The sequence below is a fragment of the Oryctolagus cuniculus genome, chromosome 4 (genome assembly GCF_051225735.1).
Source record: "Oryctolagus cuniculus isolate XC-2025 breed Fujian yellow rabbit chromosome 4, ASM5122573v1, whole genome shotgun sequence".
NCBI classification, from domain to species: domain Eukaryota; kingdom Metazoa; phylum Chordata; class Mammalia; order Lagomorpha; family Leporidae; genus Oryctolagus; species Oryctolagus cuniculus.
Window position 1 is genome coordinate 172,819,579 of NC_142870.1, and position 22,358 is coordinate 172,841,936.

Sequence of the window (22,358 nt, forward strand, 5' to 3'; positions counted from 1 at the left end):
AAGCTTGGGTTGATTCACATTTTCCTGTTAATTTGTAAAAGTATCTTCTAATTTCTGTATACTCCTTAAAATACTCTTAATTATGTAAGGCGTTGATTTTCTGCAATCTCTCTGCCTTTCAGTCTTGTACTACTGACTATATTTATGTAATCAAGCTTGTCAATCTTTGGTATACTTTTTTCTCATGAAATCATGCTTAGAATTTCTCTACTCAAGCATAAATAAGCTAGCTTTTATATTTGCTTCATGAATTTAGTAGTTTCAATTTTAATTTAAATCTCTTTACCCATTCAAACTTTTCTCAGAATATGCTATGAATGAAGTATCTGGATTTTTCCCCAAATAATTAACTGAATGACCCATCACTATTTGTCGGGCAATTCCTCATTTTACTACTGAATTGAAAAGTCACTCTTATCAAACCCTAAATCTGAAAGACAGCATTTTAATCTTTGAATTTACTACGGTTATGCTGTCCAGCGCATGCATCAGTAGAGCCCTGATTTAATCACTATTGTGGTTTAACAACGGATTCTTTTTCAGAAATATTTGCTATTCTCAGGCATGTACTCTTCAAGATTAATTTTAGAACAATTTTTATGAAGTCTCTCACCCAAATCCCTTTGAGATTTCAACTGAAATTCTGGTAAGTTTACAGAACTATTTGGAGAAAATGAGCCCCCTTCAGTGAATGTTTTTCTTTTCTTACTTGTGAGCATGCTGTTATTAGTGTCAGGCACCATCTCCTTCTCTCAAACGTAAATAGGAATTACTTCAACAAACATTTGTGGATAATCTCCTGTGTACCAGGCACGGTTCTAAGCACTTGAGGTTTGTCAGTCAACAAACCAGATAAAGACCTTTTCCTTCATAGAGGTGACATTTTAGTTGGAGAGACACGGTTGGATGGGTGGTTGGATGGATGGCTGGAATGATGCATAGATGGAAATATAGTTTAAAATAATAAGGGATATGGGAAGAAAAATGAAAAGTGGGTGAGAAAGATCCAGCATGTACAGCAGTACCACTTGAGGTGGCGCCAGAAGTTAATGTCATCGAGAAGATAAAATCTGCGTAAAATTTGCAAGAAGGTGAAGGAACTCTGCACAAAGAGCACCCCAAGTAAACAGAGCAGCTACAGCAACACCCAAAGCAGGCGCAAGCCTGGTGTGCTTAAGTGACAGCTGTGTAGCCAGCGTGGGGTTGAGGCAGAGAGGATGGGGACCAGAGCGCAGGGGCAGAACACAAAGATCTTCTGTGACCCTAGAGGCCACTGGAAGAACTTCCACCTTTACCCTGAATAAGAAAGCTTTCATTATATTTGCAAAAGGTTGCTCTGACTGCTCTGTGAAAAACAGACTTGGTGAAGAGGAGGTGAGAATTAAAGCAGAACAGTGAGGAGCCTATGACAGTAATCGAGGAGAGTTGTCAAGATGCAGCAAAAGGAGAATAGAGAAGGCTCTGGGTCTTGATCTGCTCTGCAGAGAATGCTCCCCAGGTTTTTCCACATGGAGGCTGTGTGGGCAGCACAGAAGACTGGGATGCTTCCAAAGTGTCTGGCCCAAGTGACTTAAAAAATGGTGCTGCACCAACTGACACAGGGGTGAATGGGTTCTAGGATGTGATTTGGGGGAATGTCACTTTCAGACTCCCTAACTTTGAAGTGTTTATTTTAAATGTGTCTCTCATGCACATTTTAGAATCTTTTCTTTACATTTTACTGTGGAAAGTTTGACTACAATGTGTCGTGGTGAAGATTTTTCTGGTAATGCCTGTTGGGAGTTCCGTGTGCTTCCTCTACTTGCATGTCCCTTTCTTTCTCCAAATCAGAGAAGTTTTCTGTGATCATTTCATGAAATAGGCTATCTAGTGCATTCTCTCTTTCTACACCTTCAGGAACCCCTAAGGCCCATGTGTTGGGTCATTTTATAGTAGCCTGTAAATCTCCAACACTGTTTTTAGGCTTTCTATTTTCTTGGTTTTCTTGTTGTGAATGTAGGATTTCCAAAGATTTGTCTTCTAGTTCAGATATTCTTTCTTCTGCCTCACCAAGTCTGCTGTTCAGGCTTTCTACCACATTTTTTATTTGATCAACTGAATTCTTCATTTCTAACAATTCATTTTGATTTCTCTTTAAACTGTGAACTCAAGGGAAAAACTCATTCATGTTATGTATGGTTTTCTTTAGTTCAAGGATTTGCTTCTGATTGCTTTTGAGTAATCCTATGATTTATTTTTTGAATTCTGTTTTCAGCATTTCATCAATATCTTCATCTTCACAATCTAATACTGAAATGTTGTTGCATCTCTTTGGGAAGGGGGATCATGGTGTCTTCCTTATTCTTGCTTCTTGGATTTCTGTGTTTGTTTTTAGGCACTTGTGGAGTCATAGTTGTTTTTTTCCTCTGAGGGCTTTTATCTTTGCGCTATGCCTCTGTAGCTTAATGGAATGTCTGTACTTTTAGTGAATACCAAGAGGTGTACAGTGGGTGTGGCCAGGGAGCTCTGGTCAGTGCCCACGGTGGGGCAAGTACCCAGGGTAACACCCGAGTTGGGTGTGGTAGATTTCAATGACCCAGTGTTAGTCCCCAGTGTGTTCCATGCCACCGCATGAACCACACAAATGATTTGTGCAGTCCTCACTGTGAGCACAGTTCCTGCTGCAGTGGTCTGCTATGGGCAACCAAGGAGCTCCAAGCACATGCAGCCGCACCAGTGATTGCCCAGAGACCCAGCTACACCCTGCACTGCTCATGTAACCAGCTAGTCCCCAGTCTCAGCACACAAGGCTCCCATAGTCGCTGGGTGCAGAAATATTTCTCTGCCCTTCCAGCATGTCCATTTAACAGAGAGGCCGATGTTCCTCACGACAGCTCCACCTAGACCTCTTGATCCTGGGAGGCTGTGGGCACCTCACTGCCCTACGTGGTTGCCCAGCCACTTCCTAGCCAGGCTCAAAGTCAGTGGGGACTGCGGATTATTCCCTCCACTAGAATCTCTGGATCATAGGTATATACAAGAGCCACTGGATGAATGTTGCTCTCCCCCTGCCACTGCTGAGAAGACAGTGTCGTGTCTCAGCCACTTGCTGTGCCTGTGCCCAAACCCAAAATGGCACCCACCCTTTCTCAGCCAGGCAGAGGTGCTGTTGGAGGGAGTTGGAGTGAGATAAACACGCCCCCTCTACTTCCACTGGGTCCATGGGCAACCACTAGCAATCACTACCCGCCATGGCTCCAGTCCAGACTCTTGCCATGCTCTCCCTCTGGCTACATCACTACAGGTCGGTGCAGTCTAGTCTCACCTCAGTCTCCAGGCTGCCACCAGCTGCGATTTCTGGCTGCTGCAGTTGTTCTTGTGTTCATGTTTGTCCTGTGCGTCTGTACCCTCCACACAGGTCCACAGGGTTCCTCTTCCTCTTGTAGGATTTCCAGCATGGTTTCCTCTACAATTCAATTCTCAGCCAGGAGTGCACTTCCTACACTTTTTTTTTTTTTTTGTACTGTTTATCCCTAGCCTAGTGCAGTATGTTGTTCCCTAATCAGCCACCTTTTCTTGTATATTTTTATTTTTACTCATGTTCCAAATTATTATTATTTTTTTACAGGCAGAGTGGACAGTGAGAGAGAGAGACAGAGAGAAAGGTCTTCCTTTTGCCGTTGGTTCACCCTCCAATGGCCGCCGCAGCTGGCGCGCTGCGGCCGGCGCACTGCGCTGATCCAAAGGCAGGAGCCAGGAGCCAGGTGCTTTTCCTGGTCTCCCATGGGGTGCAGGGCCCAAGCACCTGGGCCATCCTCCACTGCACTCCCGGGCCACAGCAGAGAGCTGGCCTGGAAGAGGAGCAACCGGGACAGAATCCGGTGCCCCAACCGGGACTAGAACCCGATGTGCCGGGTGCCACAAGGCGGAGGATTAGCCCATTGAGCCGCGGTGCCAGCTTCCAAATTATTTTGGTAGCTAAATGATGTCAAGTATAAATCATCATTTTTTCCTGTTTTATTTTTAACTCTTGCATAATATGAAACTTGACCAAGGGAGAAGCAAAGCCTTATTATCAAAATCTCATCAAAATGAGCCTGGCCAATTTTTTGCAGGTATATGTAGTCAATTTCATTTCAAAGAAACAAGAGCATGCCATCTAATTTAGAAGATTCTGCACTAATATTGAGAAAAAGTCTTCAATACTTTCACCCAATGTTGTTGTGTAGATGTCTTCACGGTCTAGGACTTCAACATCTGGTTCTATATAGACAACTCACTTATCCTTTGTAGTAAACAGCAGCATGATCATAAAACACCCAGTCAGAGCAGCGCTGGATTTACTGATCTATTACAGACTCCATGTGAACCTCTCATTGTGAACTATCATTGTGAACAGTGTTCAAATGAAACTCAGAACTGCCTTAGGTTTTGCTTATTCAGTTGCCCAGCTGAGAACCAATAATATATGTGACAAACTGGCCCCATGTCTGCCCTGCATCTCCATACACCAAGAGCCACAGCATTCAAAGAGGCTAACCTGATGATCATATTTCCAGAGACTTCTTTTTACTTGCTTTTTGTCACAGTAGCATATGAGATCAGAGACAAATGGTACTGAATGTACTACAATGAAGACTGTCTCATCCCAGATGCACTTATGAGAGGCAACCACTTTCATCCTGTTTGTTTCTCCTGGCAATTATTTTAATTTTTCTAAATGTTGTGTTTCTGCTGCTACTTATTGATTAATCAAGCATTTGTTGGCTTTCTGCCATTGAAGATGAAGATTCTACTCTATTACCACATGGACCAACCCTTGTTTCTTTCTTCCTTGCTGTGGCCTACTTACATTCTTTCCTCCCTTAATGTCATCTTCCCAAGTAGTTAAATACTACTTTGTGTTAGCTAGGTGGTTAATTTATGCACTTTTGTGACAATTATTGGCTTCTGGTTCAAGTATTGTACTATGATTAGATTTCTTATCTAAAGTGTATTTTTCCTCAAATTATAATTTGCTCTTTTCACTTCCTTACCTTTCCCTGCATCTATGATTTTTTTTTTCAAATTATCCCACAACTCTGTCAAATGACTTATCTCTTACAATTTTCAAACTTCAGGAGCATCAGAACCTTGAAGTTCCTTTGTTTTCAAATCTATTGCCTTAGTTTATCTTGAAGCTCCAGTCTAGGACAACTGTAGAGCTGTCATTAAGGGGATATCTTTTGTGTCTCCTCCATATCATTTCTTCTGTTACTGTTTATTAGATCCAGTAGTTTTCTTTCTTGATTTTATTCCCTGATTTTTAAGGCAACAATTTCCTAAGAGAGGATATACAGAAAATAATTATTTTTCATCGCCAAAGACTGGACAATATCTTCATTCTGCTTTCATATGGGTTGGTAATTTGGCTGGGTATAAAATTCTGGAATCATTTTCTGTCGGGATTTTTAAATTTGACAGCTTTTAAAAATATTTATTTTTTTACTTTGAAAGTCAGAATTGAGAAAGAGGGTGGAACAGAGACATAGATAGCTTTCATCTGTTGGTTGACTCCCCCAGATGGCTACAGCAGCCAGTGCTGGGCCATGCTGAAGCCAAACGCCAGGAGCTTTATCCGGGTCTCCCACAGAGGCGGCAGGGCCCAAACACTTGGGCCATCTTCCATTGCTTTTCCCATGCCATTAGCACGAACTGGATTGGAAAGGGAGCATCTGGGATGCCAACCAGCACAGTAATTGCAGGCAGCGGCTTTACCCGCTCTGCCACAACACCGGCCCAACAGTTTTAGAAGTTCCTTAGCCTTCTTGTTTCCACATTGCTATTGAGAAATCCAGTCTTCCCTTTTTTCTACATTGCTTTCCACCAGACAGATATTAAACTCTCTTCTCTTCTTGTTATTTCTCCAAGTAACCTTGTTCTTTGTAGTTATATCATTCTGTTTTTATTCCTGGACTGTAATTTCCATGAGCTTTTGTCATGACTAAGTGGCAAATTCATATACTCAGTTAAGCATCATTAACCCAAATAACTTTATGTCCAAGTATTTAAACACATGCAATCTTTATTTTATTTTTTTTTTTTGACAGGCAGAGTGCATAGTGAGAGAGAGAGACAGAGAGAAAGGTCTTCCTTTTTGCCGTTGGTTCACCCTCCAATGGCCGCCACAGCTGGCGCACCGTGGCCAGCGCACCGCGCTCATCCGATGGCAGGAGCCAGGTACTTATCCTGGTCTCCCATGGGGTGCAGGGCCCAAGCACTTGGGCCATCCTCCACTGCACTCCCCGGCCACAGCAGAGAGCTGGCCTGGAAGAGGGGCAACCAGGACAGAATCCGGTGCCCCAACCGGGACTAGAATCCGGTGTGCCGGCACCGCTAAGTGGAGGATTAGCCTATTGAGCCACGGTGCCGGCCAACACATGCAATCTTGTGATATAGACAGACAGTCCTGTTTTATGATGGTTAAATTTAGGACTTTTTTTTCAACTTTATGATGATGCAAAAGGTAAATGTATTCATGAAACTGTACTCTGAATTTTGGTTTTTGGAATTTTCTTGAGCTCCAATGCTGAGCAGTGGTAATGAAATCACCCCCTGTCAATCACACATTCACTAGGGTAAACAACTGACACCCTACAGTGTACTATGTTGCTCAGCTATGTGTTATGTAGGTTAAGTGCACTGAATGAATTTTTAACCTATAATATTTTCAATTTATAGTGAATTTATCAGGATATAAACCCTGTGTAAATCAAGGAGCATCTGCATTTTGACACTACTCTTTTCATAGCCCTGAGAATAAGTCAACTATTCCTACTTGATAAAGAGATAGCTGAGGCCATAGGAATTTGTAGCTTTCTTAATTTTAAAAAGCCAGCATGGGAAAGATTCAAATTAGAACAATCCCCCCCCCCAACCCCACTCAGGCATAAGGGTCACATGCAGCAGTGTGATGGAGGTCCCTAGTAATAGAACAAGTCAGAACATGATTTCTCCATATCTTGTTACAATAAACTAATGCCACTATTGTGCTGTGAGTCACTTCTTTGAACTATTCTTTGAGCCCCTGAATGCAAGCTTTCCTCTTCAATCACTCTTATTCCACAGTGGGAACTGGAACACCTAAAACCAAATAATTGCTGGTGGCCTGACTCATAGGAAATGGTGGCATGCACAAGAACTGACAAAGAAAACTAAAGTCATGGTGTTTGGGCCTAAAGGAAAATAAATCTTAATATATAATGACATTATTTCAGAGTCCAGCACACAATGAAATACTTCCTTCTTTGAAGTTTCTACTTGCTTCCTACATAGGGCACAAACAATGTTCTCTATTTGAAAACAAAAAGTCAGTCATTACTTTCCAAGCCTAGTCTTTGGAAAGCATAGCAGCCTTACAGCTAAATGGTTATTCTCAAAAAAAAAATGGACTTCCCAGCTAGTGCTTATGAGCAAGCACACACCTGATAATTCATGGCGTGTTTATGTGTCACTTCAGCTTCTTTCTGCAGTTCTGACAGCAGACCTCCTTTCTGTTCAATGATGCCTTCCTGAAAGGAGTGTTCAGGTAATACCTCCAAAGGGTTTAGTTCTTTGCTCATTCTAGGGTTTGCCCATGGCTCTTCCCAGTAGAATATCAGGTCTGTGCACTCCCTTTTTCTTTCTTTTTTTTTTTATTTTTTGACAGCCAGAGTGGACAGTGAGAGAGAGAGACAGAGAGAAAGGTCTTCCTTTTGCCGTTGGTTCACCCTCCAATGGCCGCCACGGCTGGCGCACTGCGGCCGGCGCACCGTGCTGATCCAAAGGCAGGAGCCAGGTGCTTCTCCTGGTCTCCCATGGGGTGCAGGGCCCAAGCACTTGGGCCATCCTCCACTGCACTCCCGGGCCATAGCAGAGAGCTGGCCTGGAAGAGGCGCAACCGGGATAGAATCCAGTGCCCCGACCGGGACTAGAACCCAGTGTGCTGGTGCCGCTAGCGGAGGATTAGCCTATTGAGCAGCGCCACCGGCCCTCCCTTTTTCTAATCATCTAATTAGCCCCACCTTAAGCTTTATACAGGTAAACAAATCAAGGAAGGACGGATCAAGCAGAGAAAGTAGACAGGACTTCCTCTGGCCTGGAGCAAATTACTCTACCACTCAGACCCTCAGGCTTCTTATCCTTAAAATGAAATAATACAGGTAGATCTTCAGGTACCCTTCAGCTCTTAAATACTCTTTCTGCACCTTAATGAATAAACTTCAATGAATTAAATCAGTCACCATTGCTTCACTACATGTGTGACTATGAATTAATTTCTTTATTAATTTATTTAACATAGATGTATGGGGCATGATGCTCAGAAATGGGTATAAAGTAGCAATGAACAGATGTAGTTCTTAGCCTCATTCAGTTCACAATCCAGAGGGAAAGGAAGGCAAAAACAAACACTCAAATAAATAATAATTATGATAAATGTCATGAAAGATAGCCAGAGACTGCTGCGTGAAAGAATAAAGGAAAATGACAATTCAGACAGGTGAGGTGAAATGTTTTCATGAAAGTGTCATTGAAGAAATGACAAGCTATCCAAATGGGTCACTAGCCACGTGAAGAGGGATTTACGGAAAAGTCAGTGTCAGGCATATAAAGAAAAATGTGCAAAGACCCTGAGGAATTAAAGGACCCTTTCATTCATGAACTAAAAGGAGGGCATACAACTAAAGTATAATGAACAATGGAGGGTGACGGAAGATGAAGTTAAAGGCAGGCTCCCATCAAGTCACACAGCTCACCCCAGGGTGAACATTCTGTACAGCTCTACAAAAAGCAGGAAGAATCTGACAGAAGACGTTTAACCAAGAAGGGAGGTGATTCAATTGCATTTTCAAAAGATTACTCCAGCCACTACCTACATGTTGGCTTGGAGGACAGCCACCAGGACGAGATGAGGGCACTGGAAGGGGAGGCGTCAGCGGCGATGAGGGTGGATTTTGCACATCACCCTGAGGTCCTCACATCTGCATTCAGCTATGAGTACCCATGACCACGTCTCACCCTCTGTGAACACATTAATTCTTATTTCTCCACTCTAAAGAGACCTGTTTTGCTGGGGAACCATTGCCCCTCCAGGTGAGCTTCTTCGGCAGCTTTCTACACAGCCCGTATCTGGTCCATGGGAATCACGAGCTCTCTACACACACTTCACTATCCTGATAAGCTTTCTGATCGCAGGCCTTGCCCACCTACCCACAGCTCCTCAGTAAGCTGACAAGATGCAGTTCACCCATGTGTCACACGTATATGGTTTCCCACGCCCAAGCTACGCATTCTCTAGAGTCCAGGGAGCACAGGCCAAGCTTTTAAAATCATTTCCTTGAAGATCCTCTCTGTAGGACTGAGGAATCAACAAAATGCCCTCAACCTTCTCGCCAGGGTAGAAGAGTCTGGATGAGATTAATGGCACCTCAACAACTCTACAAAGAAACCCTGTCTCAACATCTCCTCTTTCTTTCTAATACACTGGAGGTGTGCTGGTCACCTGAGAAGGGTGAAATGCAGCTTGACACCTCCTCTTGACATCTACATGGCGGGCTGTTGCCTCACTTTCATCTGGCAGAGCAGGTGGCACCTCTTGTCCTACATACTCTTGTCCTAGACTACATGGAGATAGAAACATCGCGTTGGGACATCCTCTCCTAACTCCCCCTCCAGCCACCTTCAGCCTGACACCGCTGCTCTCTTCCTACAGCTCCCAAATCCACGTCTCTGTCTTCCCAGTGCCCCACCCTTGGAGCTCCTGTCCTTTAGGATGCGGTGCAGAATCCAACAGCCAGGACGGCTCTGCCATGCCTCAATTCCTTTGCCTCCTTCTCACCCGGGATGGTACCCCATCCCACGAAGCTAAGTGACCCACCCCGCCCACAGCAGTGATTTCACTGCCACCCACCTCCTTTGCCCTTTTCTCTGGGCAGGGACTTGTATCTGAGTCCCCTCTCCTCTACTGTAGAAGACTTTCTCAGCCCCACTGTAACTTTTTTTTTTTTTTGACAGGCAGAGTGGACAGTGAGAGAGAGAGAGAGACAGAGAGAAAGGACTTCCTTTGCCGTTGGTTCACCCTCCAATGGCCGCCGCGGCCAGCGCACTGCGGCAGGCACACCACGCTGATCCGATGGCAGGAGCCAGGTGCTTCTCCTGGTCTCCCATGGGGTGCAGGGCCCAAGCACTTGGGCCATCCTCCACTGCACTCCCTGGCCACAGCAGAGAGCTGGCCTGGAAGAGGGGCAACCGCGACAGAATCTGGCGCCCCAGCTGGGACCAGAACCTGGTGTGCCGGCACCCGAGACGGAGGATTAGCCTAGCGAGCCGCGGCGCCGGCCCCCACTGTAACTTAAACCCTGCTTTAGGCGCTGCTCTTTCATCAGTCATTGTCCTGAGAGTTTGTCCAAGCTCAGACCCTGTGATAGGAAGATGGGTGAACTGTTAGGATTTGCATTACCCAGTAAAGATGCAGAAAAGCTACAATGGGTGACCCATATGAAGAATAAAGAAAGTGGAAGGTGCCAACTTGACTTGAGAGAATAAGCAGCAGAGACTGACAATTTCTGGAGTAGTTAATAGGAAAGAAGTGGGGAGAAACTGGAGCTGAAATCTCAGATAGGAAACATGGGAGAAGGAAAAGGAATCTAGCACAATACTTTGTTCATTTTGAAAGCCTCATGCAACTGTCAGAGGAGAACTCTTTTTCGGAGATTTCGGACTAGTCACCAGGAAAGGCGGTGTGTGTCCTAACCCAAGTGAACCGTGTGCCCAACAGGAACCAATGCTAAGCATGGACTGCGCTGCAAGGCCTGTAAGATGAGCATCCACCACAGGTGCACTGACGGCCTCACACCCCAGCGGTGCATGGGCAAGCTGGTAAGGAGAGGGCCCCGGACCCACTGCCCAGGCACTGCCTCTCCCAGTGAGCTCACTCCCGCCCTGAACCCCGGGGGGAGGAACCCCAGAATCCACAGCCTTTCAACTGGCTTTTATTTGTTTTATTTATTCAAAAGCCAGAGAGAAATCTTCAACAGCCGGTTCACTCCCCCAAATGCCCACAACAGCCATACTGGGCCAGACTGCAGTCAAGAGCTAACAATTCAACCTGAGTCTCCCACATGGGCAGCAGAGACTCAAGTACTAGAATCACCACCTTCTGCCGTCCAGGGTGTGCATTAGCAGGAGGCTCAAACAGCAAGTGAAGTAAGGACCCAAATCCAGGCACTGCTATATAAGATGCAGGTATCCCAAGAGGAATCTTAATCACTGGCCAAATGCCACCCTAACTTGGCTTCCTGATTAGCATAATGAACAGGGGAGATCTGTCAAGCTAACAGACAAATGTCCCACATGGAAAAGGATTCAAGGCCTTCATAGAGTGATCCACTTCTCCCAGGTGGGGATTCTCAGTTTTGGCATTCAAAGTCCCACATCCTGGGACTGTTCTGGTTTTGAAAGAAAGTCATGCATCCCAGGAAACCCCTCAGTCCCAGGCACACCAGCATGGCAGATCACCCTGATCCTTCATTGGCTCTCAGCTCAGAGGGAGTCAGGAGGGAATTAGAGCAAATCTCCCCAAAAAAATCAGTAAAAAATCTACTCCACTTTAACAGAATCATGTTGACGAAACCAAGGGAGACTGGACCATCCTGGCCATTGAGAGCTGATCATGCCATTGCAGGTGTATGGGCTTCCATCCTGGTATGACAGTTGAGGGTATCTGAAACTAAGAATGCCAAAAAATTATAAAAAGGATCAAGAATGTCTATGCACAAGAGTGCTTACCTGGATATAACAACTGTCTAAAAATCTAAGACCTTAGAACAGGAATTCTGTTGTCCTTTGTGGCTCCAGGGAAAAGACCTAGAGTTAGTGGATACCAACTATCAACAATCCTGGGTAACATCGCCAAATACCAGCCCCTGGAGTGAGTTAGCAGGATAATGAGTGATTCTGCCCCGCTCCCATCAAACACGAGGACACCAGTTTCCAGGAACACTGAAGAGGACTCTGGAATGCTAGGAGGAACTGGGCCATTAAGTTCCCTTCCAGTGGTGGGTGCAGTAAGCCCTGGATCTTAGAAAAATCCCTCTACTTACTCTGATGTGCAGTGTCCTCGTCTCCCAACCCCTGACTACTCCCTTTCACTAGAGGAAAAATCCCACAACCATGCAAAGACCATGCATGAGAGATCAGAAAAACAGAGAACAGAATCCAGAACTCAAAGCAAATCATTCTGGATGATGCTGTTGAGATATACAAGGACCTGCAGGCCTACCTCTGAGGCCCATTTTCCCACGCCTGGGCCTTTTATGGCTCTGACAAGCCACAGGAAGGAGCTGTGGTGCAACAATGCATAGCCGTTCATTTTCATCCTGGGACACAGTGAGGATCCTGCACACAACGCAGGCTGCAGTGCCCTACAGGAGAAGAGGCTAGGGAGGGCCGGTGCAGGGGCTTGGTTCCTGGAGGAATCATTAACTTGCTTATTGTCAACTATACTTCCGTCTCCCAACCCCCTTGCTGGGGATAGATGGTAGAATTAATAGGCTATGTCAGCACCTTAAAGGGAGACAGGGAGCTGCCCCAAGAGAGATCACTGGGTCCTATTTTGTTAGGTTTATTTATTTTTACTTGAAAGGTGGAGATGAAGGGAGGAAGGGAAAGAGAGAGAGAGAGAGGAAGTCCATCCTCTGGTTCGTTCTCCAAGTACCCACAACAGCCAGGGATGGGCCAGATCAAAGCCAGGAACTTCTTCCAGGTCACCCAGATGGGTGGCAGGGACCCAAGCACTTGGATCCTCATCTGCTGCCTCCCAGGGTGGGCTTTAGCAGGAAGTGGGATCAGAAGCAGAGGTGGGGCTCACTGGGATATGCAGTGTGGGCATCCCAAGTTGCTGCACCACAATGCCTACAGCTTAGTTTGTTTTAGTTTCAGGGTTTTTTTGTTTTTTTGGTTTTTTTGTTTTTTTTGTTTTGGTGTGTGTGTGTGTGGTTTTTCTCTATCTCTTTGCTGACATTAAGCCCTTCCTTTCTCATTCTCTCTAGCCAAAGGGATTTCGGCGTTACTACAGTTCCCCATTGCTCATCCATGAACAGTTTGGATGCATTAAAGAAGTTATGCCCATTGGTGAGTTGAGACATCTATGGCCAACAGATTTAGGGCAGCCAAGTCAACATCAACGGTTGCTGTCCTCCCAGGGCTGTTTTGAGGTGTGATTGTTTTGTTGGAAAAAAGAAAAACATACAGTAGACCCAATTCTCCAGGAATTATCTTCTCCTTGATGAAGCTGATAAAAAGCCCAAGTCCCCACGGCTGCTGCCCTGCTCTCCCAGCCATCAGCAGTATGGTGGTGTACAGAGAACATGCAGTCCAGCCAGTTGCAGCCCTGGGGCGAGGCCCAGCCTCCCCTCTGACCAACAGGGCATCTTTGAACAAGTCATTTCGCCTGTCAGATCCTTTCAAATGAGAACAGCAATTATGGGCTTTCATCATCGTCATAAAAATATGCATAGATTATAGACTTAGAAGGAACTCAGTGAATATCAGTTATTATTTAATGAGGGCCAAAAATGCCTGTATTTATAGATATGCCTGGCTTGGATTTCTTCTTTAATAATATCCTTCAGTCTACTTCTGCTAATTTTTTCCCTCTCTGCAGATCTTTACATCTATTTCTGCCTTTTTAGGGGGACAAGTTATAAACCAGAAATTTATAAACTAGAAATTTTTTAATTAGAAATTCATGAGGCCTGGCAATGTCAAATGCTTTCAGAAAAACCACTTTGCCTCCTATTACAAACTGTCTTGGCTTCTGTGTCACGATGAGCAGAGCTCCCACTAGGGGAAATAAAACTGGACTGTGGGCAGAAACTGGAGTTCTGGGGGTGGGTAAGGAAAGAGGAAAAGCAACCGAGTAGGAAGGGCTAGAAGCAGAGTCCTCACTGGCAGTGCTGGGTGCAGTGCAGGGACCTGGCGTGTTGGGCTGAGGAGCAAATCTGTGAGAAAACCTGGCTGCAGAAAAGCCACCTCCCCAAGAGCTCTGGCTGCCGCGCAGGACAGGCCCCGCCCACCCCGGAGATGCGGCAGGGGTCGGCTGACTTCCCTCGGCGGAGCTTTCTCAGATGAGCTTTCTCTTCTGTTGCAGCCTGTGGCAACAAGGTGGACCCTGTCTACGAGACCCTGCGCTTCGGCACCTCCCTGGCCCAGAGGATGAAGAAGGGCAGCTCTGGCAGTGGCTCGGACTCACCCCGCAGAACCTCTGTAATTGTCCTCTTCCCCTGGTCTCTGGCAGGGCTGGCCGCAGACACTGTAGTGGGAGGGGTTCCACCCAGACGCCTCATGAGGGTTGGTCTCTTGGGAGCCAGGAGGCCTCCCAAAGGAAGGGCACCATGCTCCGGGACACGAAGGGTTAACTTTCTGTTGCTGGCACCCAGAGGTCATTGTTCTTTCCTAATGGAAGACCATGTCTTAGCCTCAGGCTCCTGGATTCCTCCCCTGGATCTCCCGCCCTCCACCCTCCCACCAATGTTAGATACCATATCAGTCAACACGAGGAAACACGTTTGACTCACACGATGGACAGAAGCGGGGGAAGCCTGGCTGTGCCCAGTTCTCCTTGCAGCTACACCCAGAAAAGGATGGCGAGATTTCTTGCATCTTCTCAGATGCATCTCCTGTTTTCACACAGACAACCGCCTCCCTAGAGACGCTTGGCCTCTGACTCCATGCAGTCTCTCTCCATAGGACACTCCTCTCCCCAGTTACCTCTCCTGCATTCTATCCGATCTGAACTGGCTATTCACTGCATCTCTGTTATTATCAACCCAACCAGAATTCCTATAAATGTCCCAAGACACTGGGCAACTCCGTAGCCCATGCTAAAAGCCACTATCCCTCCTGCAAGAGGCAAGGACCTTCCAGTCCACATGGCCACTTGGGCTAGCCTGCACTGACTTCCCTATTCCACTGTCACAGCTCCTGGGACTAGAGACTTCTGGGCATGACAGATGAGCCTGCAAATGGTCTGGCCCACGTAGCCCTCTCAGCATCAATGACCGTAGATTAGGGGAAGAATGATGGGGCAGAAACCTGGGTTCTCAGGGGTTGAGCTGAGGCAGCTTCCTCATTGGTCAATCCACAAGATAACCTCAGATTGTAGGTAAGAAAGTAGGTAAGGTTCTTATGGGCTCTGACTGATGCCACATGGTGATCCTAGAAAATGTCTTGAAACTCACCAAATGTCCTGCTCTTCTTATACTCCATTGATTTCTTTTTTAAAGATTTATTTACTTATTTGAAAGGCAGAGTAAGAGGGAGGGAGGGAGGGAGGTAGAGGGAGAGAGGGAGAGAGGGAGAGAGGCAGAGAGGGAGAGAGGGAGAGGGAGAGGGGGAGAGAGAGAGAGAGAGAGAGAGAGAGAGAGAGAGAGAGAGAGAGAAATATCTTCCATCCACTGGTTCACTCCCTGAGTGGCCACAATGGCAGGGCCAGGCTAGGCTGAAGCTGAAGCCAGGAGTCAGGAGCTTCATCCAGTTTCCCACATGAGTCCGGGAGCCAAAGGACTTGGGCCATTTTTCATTGCTTTCCCAGGTGCATTAACAGGGAGTTGGACTGGAAGTGAAGCAGCCAGAACTTAAACTGGTGACCAAATGAGATGCAGGTGATGCAGGCAGCAGCTTAACCGGCTACACTTCAATGCCCAACCCTTCCATTGATTTCTAATTGAAAATAGTTTTTACTTTTTCCTTGATGTACATAAAATTCATGTTAATTAGTTCTTTCTGCTTCTCTTCAAGCACGAATGAGCAGCCCACAGCTCACTAGCACTGTGTAGGACATAAAAGCAGAAGACATAGCTTAGAATTCACTTATTTCTGAAGAACACACCAGTACAGTAAAAGATGGAAGATGACAGCACTGCTTAACATTTTTTTTTTTAAAATACACTTTTATACGCCTTATTCTATTTTATTAAGGACATAACATATATGCGTTAGCGTGTAATAACTATGCTATATGAGTGGTGAAAGATTTCATAGTAAGAATGGAAAGTTTGGCTCAGAGCAATGAGGGTATGATTTATCACATTTTAAGATACCCGAATCCTGATGATTTCCAGAGAAGCGAACATTATCATTTGGCAGTCCAGATGATAATGATAATTTTAATTCATTTACTCAAAGGATAGAAATGATGCTAAATGCGATAAAAATATACAAAGTGCATATGGATAGGATTCATTTTGTATTCAAATATATAAAAAACTTCCAAAAGTTTGAGGAAAGTAGAATTAAAACATAAATTTATTTTGGTACAAAAAATTTTTGAAATCTATGCATGTCTTCAAAGGCTTCATGGAAAATGCATATTAAGAAAAAAAAACCTATGCATGGATTTCAAAACCATGCCAGGTACTGAGTGACTATGCCTCAGAGCCCATTCATAATTCATCTCATTACCTCGCAGCCAGACAAGCTGCCTGGCACATTCGGAGCACTCCAGAAATGCTTGAAGGAGGAGGAATTAGCAAGGACTCACGGGCATCCAGTACTCCATTTCTCATGCCCTCTGCTCCCGGCACAACTTGCCCTTGTCTGGAAAGCCATGCTCTGGCTGAGGGCCCACACTCTGTGTCTACCTCCCTGCAGACAACACCTCCCTGAGCTGCCTGGCTGGGTGAGAGCCTCTCCCCTGGTCTCCTACAGCAACCAGCTTGCTTCCCCGGGATCTAGAGATTGCCTAATAATTTTCACCGTCTCCCTTCTCCAACCCCCTCCTCAACTAGATTAAGCTGCTTAAATGAAAGGCCTGTTTGCATCGCTTTATTTCCATTCCCTTATCCCAGTGATTCTCAAACTTCGAGGGGTGGGGGGTGGAGGGGGCTTCAGAACCCACTGGAGAACGATGCAGCATTCCCAAGGCCCAGGTTCTGCCCTACTTCATCTAGCCCGGGCCTCCGTGAGCCTTGCCCGCCTCCAGGGACTCCAATACCCCCTGACTTCAGAGCTGCTGTTAACATTCAGTGCTGGCCCACTATAGATCCTCAGGAAATATTCACTAATATCAATCAATTAATCAAAACCCTTCTCAGCCAAACTTGTAAACACCCAAGAAAGACCTCCAGCTGCAGGAATTTAAACCTGTGGTTCTCAGTGTGTGGCCTCAGGGCCAGCAGTACCAGCATTATCCGGGAACTTGTTAGACATGCAAATTTGGGTTTCCCTCTCAGACCAACAGAATCAGAGAATCTTATACAGGGAGCCAAATAATCCCTGTATTAACAAAGCCTCCAGGTCATTTTGATGCACATTACAACCTGAGAATGATGGAGTTAAATTAAAAGTGTAACACCTGCTTCCAAAGCCACCGGCCCCTGGCTTCCTCCTTCTGCTTCCCCCTTGCACGCTCACACTTGCTCTTCCTCCTGCTCCGGAGAACAGCTTCTGAGTCACACATTTACAGCAGCCGGATGTGGGGTCTGAAGTCTCGGGCAGGGATTAAAGGATGCTAACCGCCTTGTCTCCCTAATCCCGTAAAGCACACTGCATCTCCCCCTGGGGTGGGTATGAAAAGAACCATTCCTGCCAGAGCTGCCTCCCCAAAGCCGAGAGCTGCCTCCCGGCCTGCAACCCTTACAAATCAAGACCTTCTGTAGCTACCGCCCAGCCATCAAGAGAAAAGCACAGACAGAACTGGCCAGAGCGTGGACCTGTGTCCACTCTGACCTGCATTCTGAACAGGCCTGCATTGTCTCCCATCTCTGGTGGGAAGAAACTCAGCCTCACTGCACTCCAGCCAAGCATTATCTAGTGTCTTGTCTACGGCTGACACTGGTGGAAGGGCAGATGGAAAGCCAGCCCACGGAGGGCAAAGCAGAGCAGATTCTCCCTCACGATGGCCTTGGTCTATCCACATTCGCAGCAGGTGGCTGCTCCTGTGCTTCTGAGCTTGGCTTAGCTCATGACAAAGGGAAGTCCTCAGAAACACTGGCCGAGTAAGCGATGCCATTTCACCCTCCACATTTTTGGCTGATGCTAAGATGCAGCAAGACCATCAGAGGGACAACAAAGGATATTCAGTTTGCTTTCGTCTCAAAACCACCATAGCAACATCTGGAACCTATATGCCAGCTTTTGGGGCAAAACGCCTAATTTCTGACTGTCAATGAGTCCATTCATCAGTGTCCAGTTATAGCTGCCTGGTTCTATCAGCAAATATTTGTTGGAGTTTGCTCTGCGAGGGCATTGTTCTGAGAGCTGCAGGGAGACAAAGACAAATCAAATTGCACTTAAATATCTGTCGCTTTGCTCTTTTCCTGAAGTCCTACTTGCCCCAGTGGAAGAAAACAGAAATAAGTGATGGGTCCTTTAAAATGATTTTGCTTCCTTCCTTCAGGGTTAGGTGATAATGAAGTTCGGCTGTTCTACTGGTAGCATTATGTCCTAAAGCTAACTCATTCCCACAGAGGGAAGCTTTGTTCCACAGGTTTATTTTCTTCTGGGACTAGAGAGGCATTTGTTTGACATGGTCAGGAAGTCGCTGCCTGGCTGTTTCCAAATCATTATGTTCTCTTTAATATGCCTTCAAACGTTCTAGAATATAAAAGGCTTGATGGCTCTAGGACAGCTAACAGAAACCAAATTCAAAAACATCGTTTTGAGTTAGCTGGCTAGCTGACGAGAAACCTTCCATTTCATACGATGACATGGACATAAATGAAACTTTCCGCCAAGCAACTCCAATGCAGAAATCTTGAGCTTCCAAGGAGCAGGGTGTGAGTGACTCAGAGACCCTGCGAATTTATCTTGCTCTGCTTTCTGATCTGCCATGCAAGTATGCAAGTAAGAATGGCCATACAAGTAAGAATGAATTATAAGTAAGAAAACTGAATTACAACAAAACCCCCTCTGTAGCTGCCTAGAGAGTGGGGTGGCGGGGAGGGGTGGGGAGGTTGTGTTCCTCTCGGATCATCAGATATAAATTGTTTCTTAAAATGTGACTCTCCTCAAAAGCCCCCTTGTTCCTTTGCTGAAGAGAGCGGAGCCAGGCTGACAGAAGCCAGGGCACATGGCTTGGAAAGAGGTGGTCAGCCGTGTGCTGACACGAGTTCAACCACCAGCTTGGAGCAGAAACCTGAGTTGTGGCACTTGCCAATTCCTGTGGTGCAGATGCTCCTCCCAGGACCAAGTCTGTGCTGCTGACGCGGTGGCCGTGAGGGCTCTCACCAGCCCGGGAAGCTGCTCTGGCACGCGCTGCACAAAGGCACAAGCTCTGCGGACAGTGTCTGGGGTGCACACCCCTTCATAGCTGCTGTGGGGCCTCAACTAGAGCCACTCATTCTCTCTCAGGGCTTTAGATTCTTGCCTGAAAAATGGGTCTATCATGAGATTATTGTGAGTAATCGATGAGATGAAACCCAGCACAAGGTAAATAATCAGAAACCATTATTATTGCTGTTATCATGGCTGTTGTTATTCTAATCGTTATTTCTGTAATCTAAGAAGCAGAATGAGATGACTTATTTAAAACAGCATAATGTGTTACAAAGAAATTGACTGATTTTTTTGCAGTACTGGAGATAACTTTTAACTTAAACCCAAATCACACAGTAGTGTGTCTTGTTCTCTCTAATTAATATTTTAAATTTCCCTGTAGTGTTATCAAACATTTGAAGTACAAAGATAGGGAAAGGATTTCTGCTTTCCTGGGAAGAGGCTCAGCTGTGGCCTGGCCATCTAGGGGCTCACTCAGTGCTCACTGCGCACCTGCACAGCCAAGCCTGAGCCTGCCACCCACACCTGGGGAGGTGCAGTGCCCCCGAGGGAACACACAGCCTCGAGGACATTGGCTAAACAAAACCATAGCGACTGGGCTCTTAGGAGCGAGGTCTTCTCCCAACATCAGAATCAGGACTCGGCTGACTCGCTGATGCAACACTGCTCATTGCCTGCTGTCCCCCTTTCCTTCAAGACTTCCGACCTGGTGGAGGTTCCTGAGGAGACTGACGGGCCAGGAAGCGGGTACGACCTGCGGAGACGCAGCAACAGTGGTGAGTGAGGCGCCGCCCGGCACATGCGTGAGTCTCCTGAGTCAGGGTCGGCAGGCAGGTGAGGCGGCCTTGCAGGCCCCCCTCTCTCCCTGCCAGCTCTGGGATTCCACCTGCACAGGTGTGCAGCGTTCTGCAGGGAAACTGGGCATGGTTTCCGCTCACTTCAGTGAGCCGACTCTCGCGTTTTCGGGAGCTCTGCCTCCTGAATTCTCACGCCTGTGGACTTGGCTGTGTTGGGTTCAGGAGTCATTGTGTCCTCCACTGGTGCAGATTAGATGAGCAAACCAGGCCAGGAGGAACGACTTCATGCTAAACTGAAGGCAGCTCAAAGCAGCTGGAGGGGCATGGGCCTCCCCCTCGTCTTCCTCCCCAGCAGAGACATCCACGCCTCTCAAAAGCCCACGTATACCATGCAGCCAGACATTCTTAAAAGTAGTATTTAATCTCTTGATACATGAAGGCTCTGTTGCAACCATTTCTAAAAAGATTTATTAAATGCTAACCCTCTACTATTGCTTGCTAACAATTAAGAACCATCTCTTAAAGCAGAGCTTAAAAACACAAAGCCAGACGCTTGTGGATACCTTCTTGATGAGCCTTTTTGACATCAACAACTACTTAACCTTCACCCATTTATCAGAAAATATCTATGACGCATTTACTGTCACCGGGAAAAGTACCTCAGCCACAAAATTGAGCTCAGGTTACTCCCAGTCTGGCAAGGCTGTAGGTCCTGACCTGCACTGTCACGCTGGGCTAAGAGCACTCACAGCGGAAGTTACCCCGCGGGCTCCCGTGCCTGCGTGCCAAGCATGGAGATGTGCTGCCTGGGACAGAATGCCACCCGACTGGTCACCCGTGCCCTTCTAGCCCAGAAGCAGAAGCTATGTGTTCCATGCCATGTAGCTGCTCTGTCAGCAGCTGTCTTTGAACGAGGTATGGCTCCTACTTAGGGCGCTCTGGGAATTCACTATAGTTAGGACTGTGCCTGTATGTTTCCCACAAGACCCATGTGCTTGGCTGCTCCATGTCCCTCCTTCTTAAATAAGCATCAGGGTTCACCACAGGCCCCCTGGCCAAGCCCACACACATCTGCTAAAGCTCACTGCTCCAGGGGAAGCATTCTTTGGCATCACATGGGGGAAACTGTACTTTTAGATCAATGCAAACATTTGTTGAGCACTTAGCAGTGCCATTAGAAAGATAAATTAGAAGGTGTTGGCTGCCAGGGGAGCCTCACAGCGGGCAGCACCATAGCAGGGCTGCCCGGGGCCCATGTCCGTCTGGTATTGCAGTTCTGGCAGCTGAATTTGGCCAGCAACCTGAGCTCTTCACACCTGAGGAGCTACGCTGACAAAGACTGTATTTATAAAGATAAACTAGATTTGCATGTTAAAACTTCAAGTCGGGTCAGCTGCTCCGCCCGGAGCCTGACTTCTGCTTCCAGCCTTCCCCTAACACTCTGCTCACCAGCATCACGCACGGCCTCCTCACCACCAACTGCAATGCAGACGTTTGGTCCTTGGCCCATCTGTGACCTGGAAGCAGACTGCCTGACTCCGCTGAATGATGGCATGGCTTTGCAGAAGTGACTTAGCCTCTCCCCACCTCTATCACCTCAGCTCTGAAGTGGAGATGATAATAACACCTAATCACACAGCTGCTGGGATCATAAATGAGATCATGAACGTGGACACAATCCATACGTGGGGACTTCCAAACTTCACCGCGAGTATTAGGATCCTTGACTTCCTCCAGATGCTTAGTGCCTCCTAGACATGAATGCAGAACAGGCCCCCAAGAGTGAACACGCCCAAATTTAACGCTCAGTCCTCTCAGTACCCACCTACTCAAATTAGCTCTTCTCACACTGTCTCTGCTCAGTACACAGGAACTCCATGCAGCCAGCTGACGGTCCAAAGTCCTTGCTGTCAGCCCCCCACTCCCGCTTCCTCTCGCACCGTGTGTGCAACAGGGCAGCAAATTGCACCTGCTGCCTCTCAAAATTATGCGCCCGCCACTTCCTCCTCCCGGCTCAGCTCTGCCAATGCTGTCGCTCACCCAGATCTTTAGCAGTTAAGGTTTCCATTTGCCCCGGGGATTTCATCTCTCCAAAGATGGTCTCCGTAGGACTTTATAATGTGAAGAGCTATACCTAGGAATCATCGCTTTGAAGCATGGTTGTTATTAAGAAAGGCACCATGGGGTCCTAAGTGTCAGTGACATAGCACAGTCTCACTATTCCAGACCAACAGCAGAATTTCAGGCTTCCTGGACCTGCTGAATTTGAACTCAGATGAATCCTTAGAG

At 46.7% G+C, this 22,358-nt stretch overlaps 1 protein-coding gene and 1 long non-coding RNA gene across 8 annotated transcripts in view; one reads left to right on the top strand and one right to left on the bottom strand.

Annotated features, from left to right (window-relative positions):
• The window catches only part of STAC (SH3 and cysteine rich domain), a 147,026-nt gene that overhangs the window by 84,146 nt on the left and 40,522 nt on the right, over window positions 1-22,358 (top strand). For all 3 annotated transcript variants that reach the window (XM_002716238.6, XM_051858945.3, XM_089331308.1), the window contains 4 exons: window positions 10,775-10,875; window positions 13,047-13,128; window positions 14,147-14,262; window positions 19,970-20,048. In XM_002716238.6, the coding sequence (XP_002716284.3) occupies window positions 10,775-10,875; window positions 13,047-13,128; window positions 14,147-14,262; window positions 19,970-20,048 (378 nt within the window). The remainder of the gene's footprint in view (window positions 1-10,774; window positions 10,876-13,046; window positions 13,129-14,146; window positions 14,263-19,969; window positions 20,049-22,358) is intronic.
• Window positions 1-22,358, bottom strand: part of LOC103350379 (uncharacterized) — a 231,001-nt gene that overhangs the window by 38,216 nt on the left and 170,427 nt on the right. For 2 of the 5 annotated variants that reach the window (XR_016232938.1, XR_016232937.1), the window contains one exon: window positions 15,374-20,026. The exons of the other annotated variants lie outside the window; for them this stretch is intronic. This is a non-coding gene — a long non-coding RNA (uncharacterized LOC103350379). Of the gene's footprint in view, window positions 1-15,373; window positions 20,027-22,358 lie in introns of those variants that run through there. 5 annotated transcript variants of the gene reach the window in all.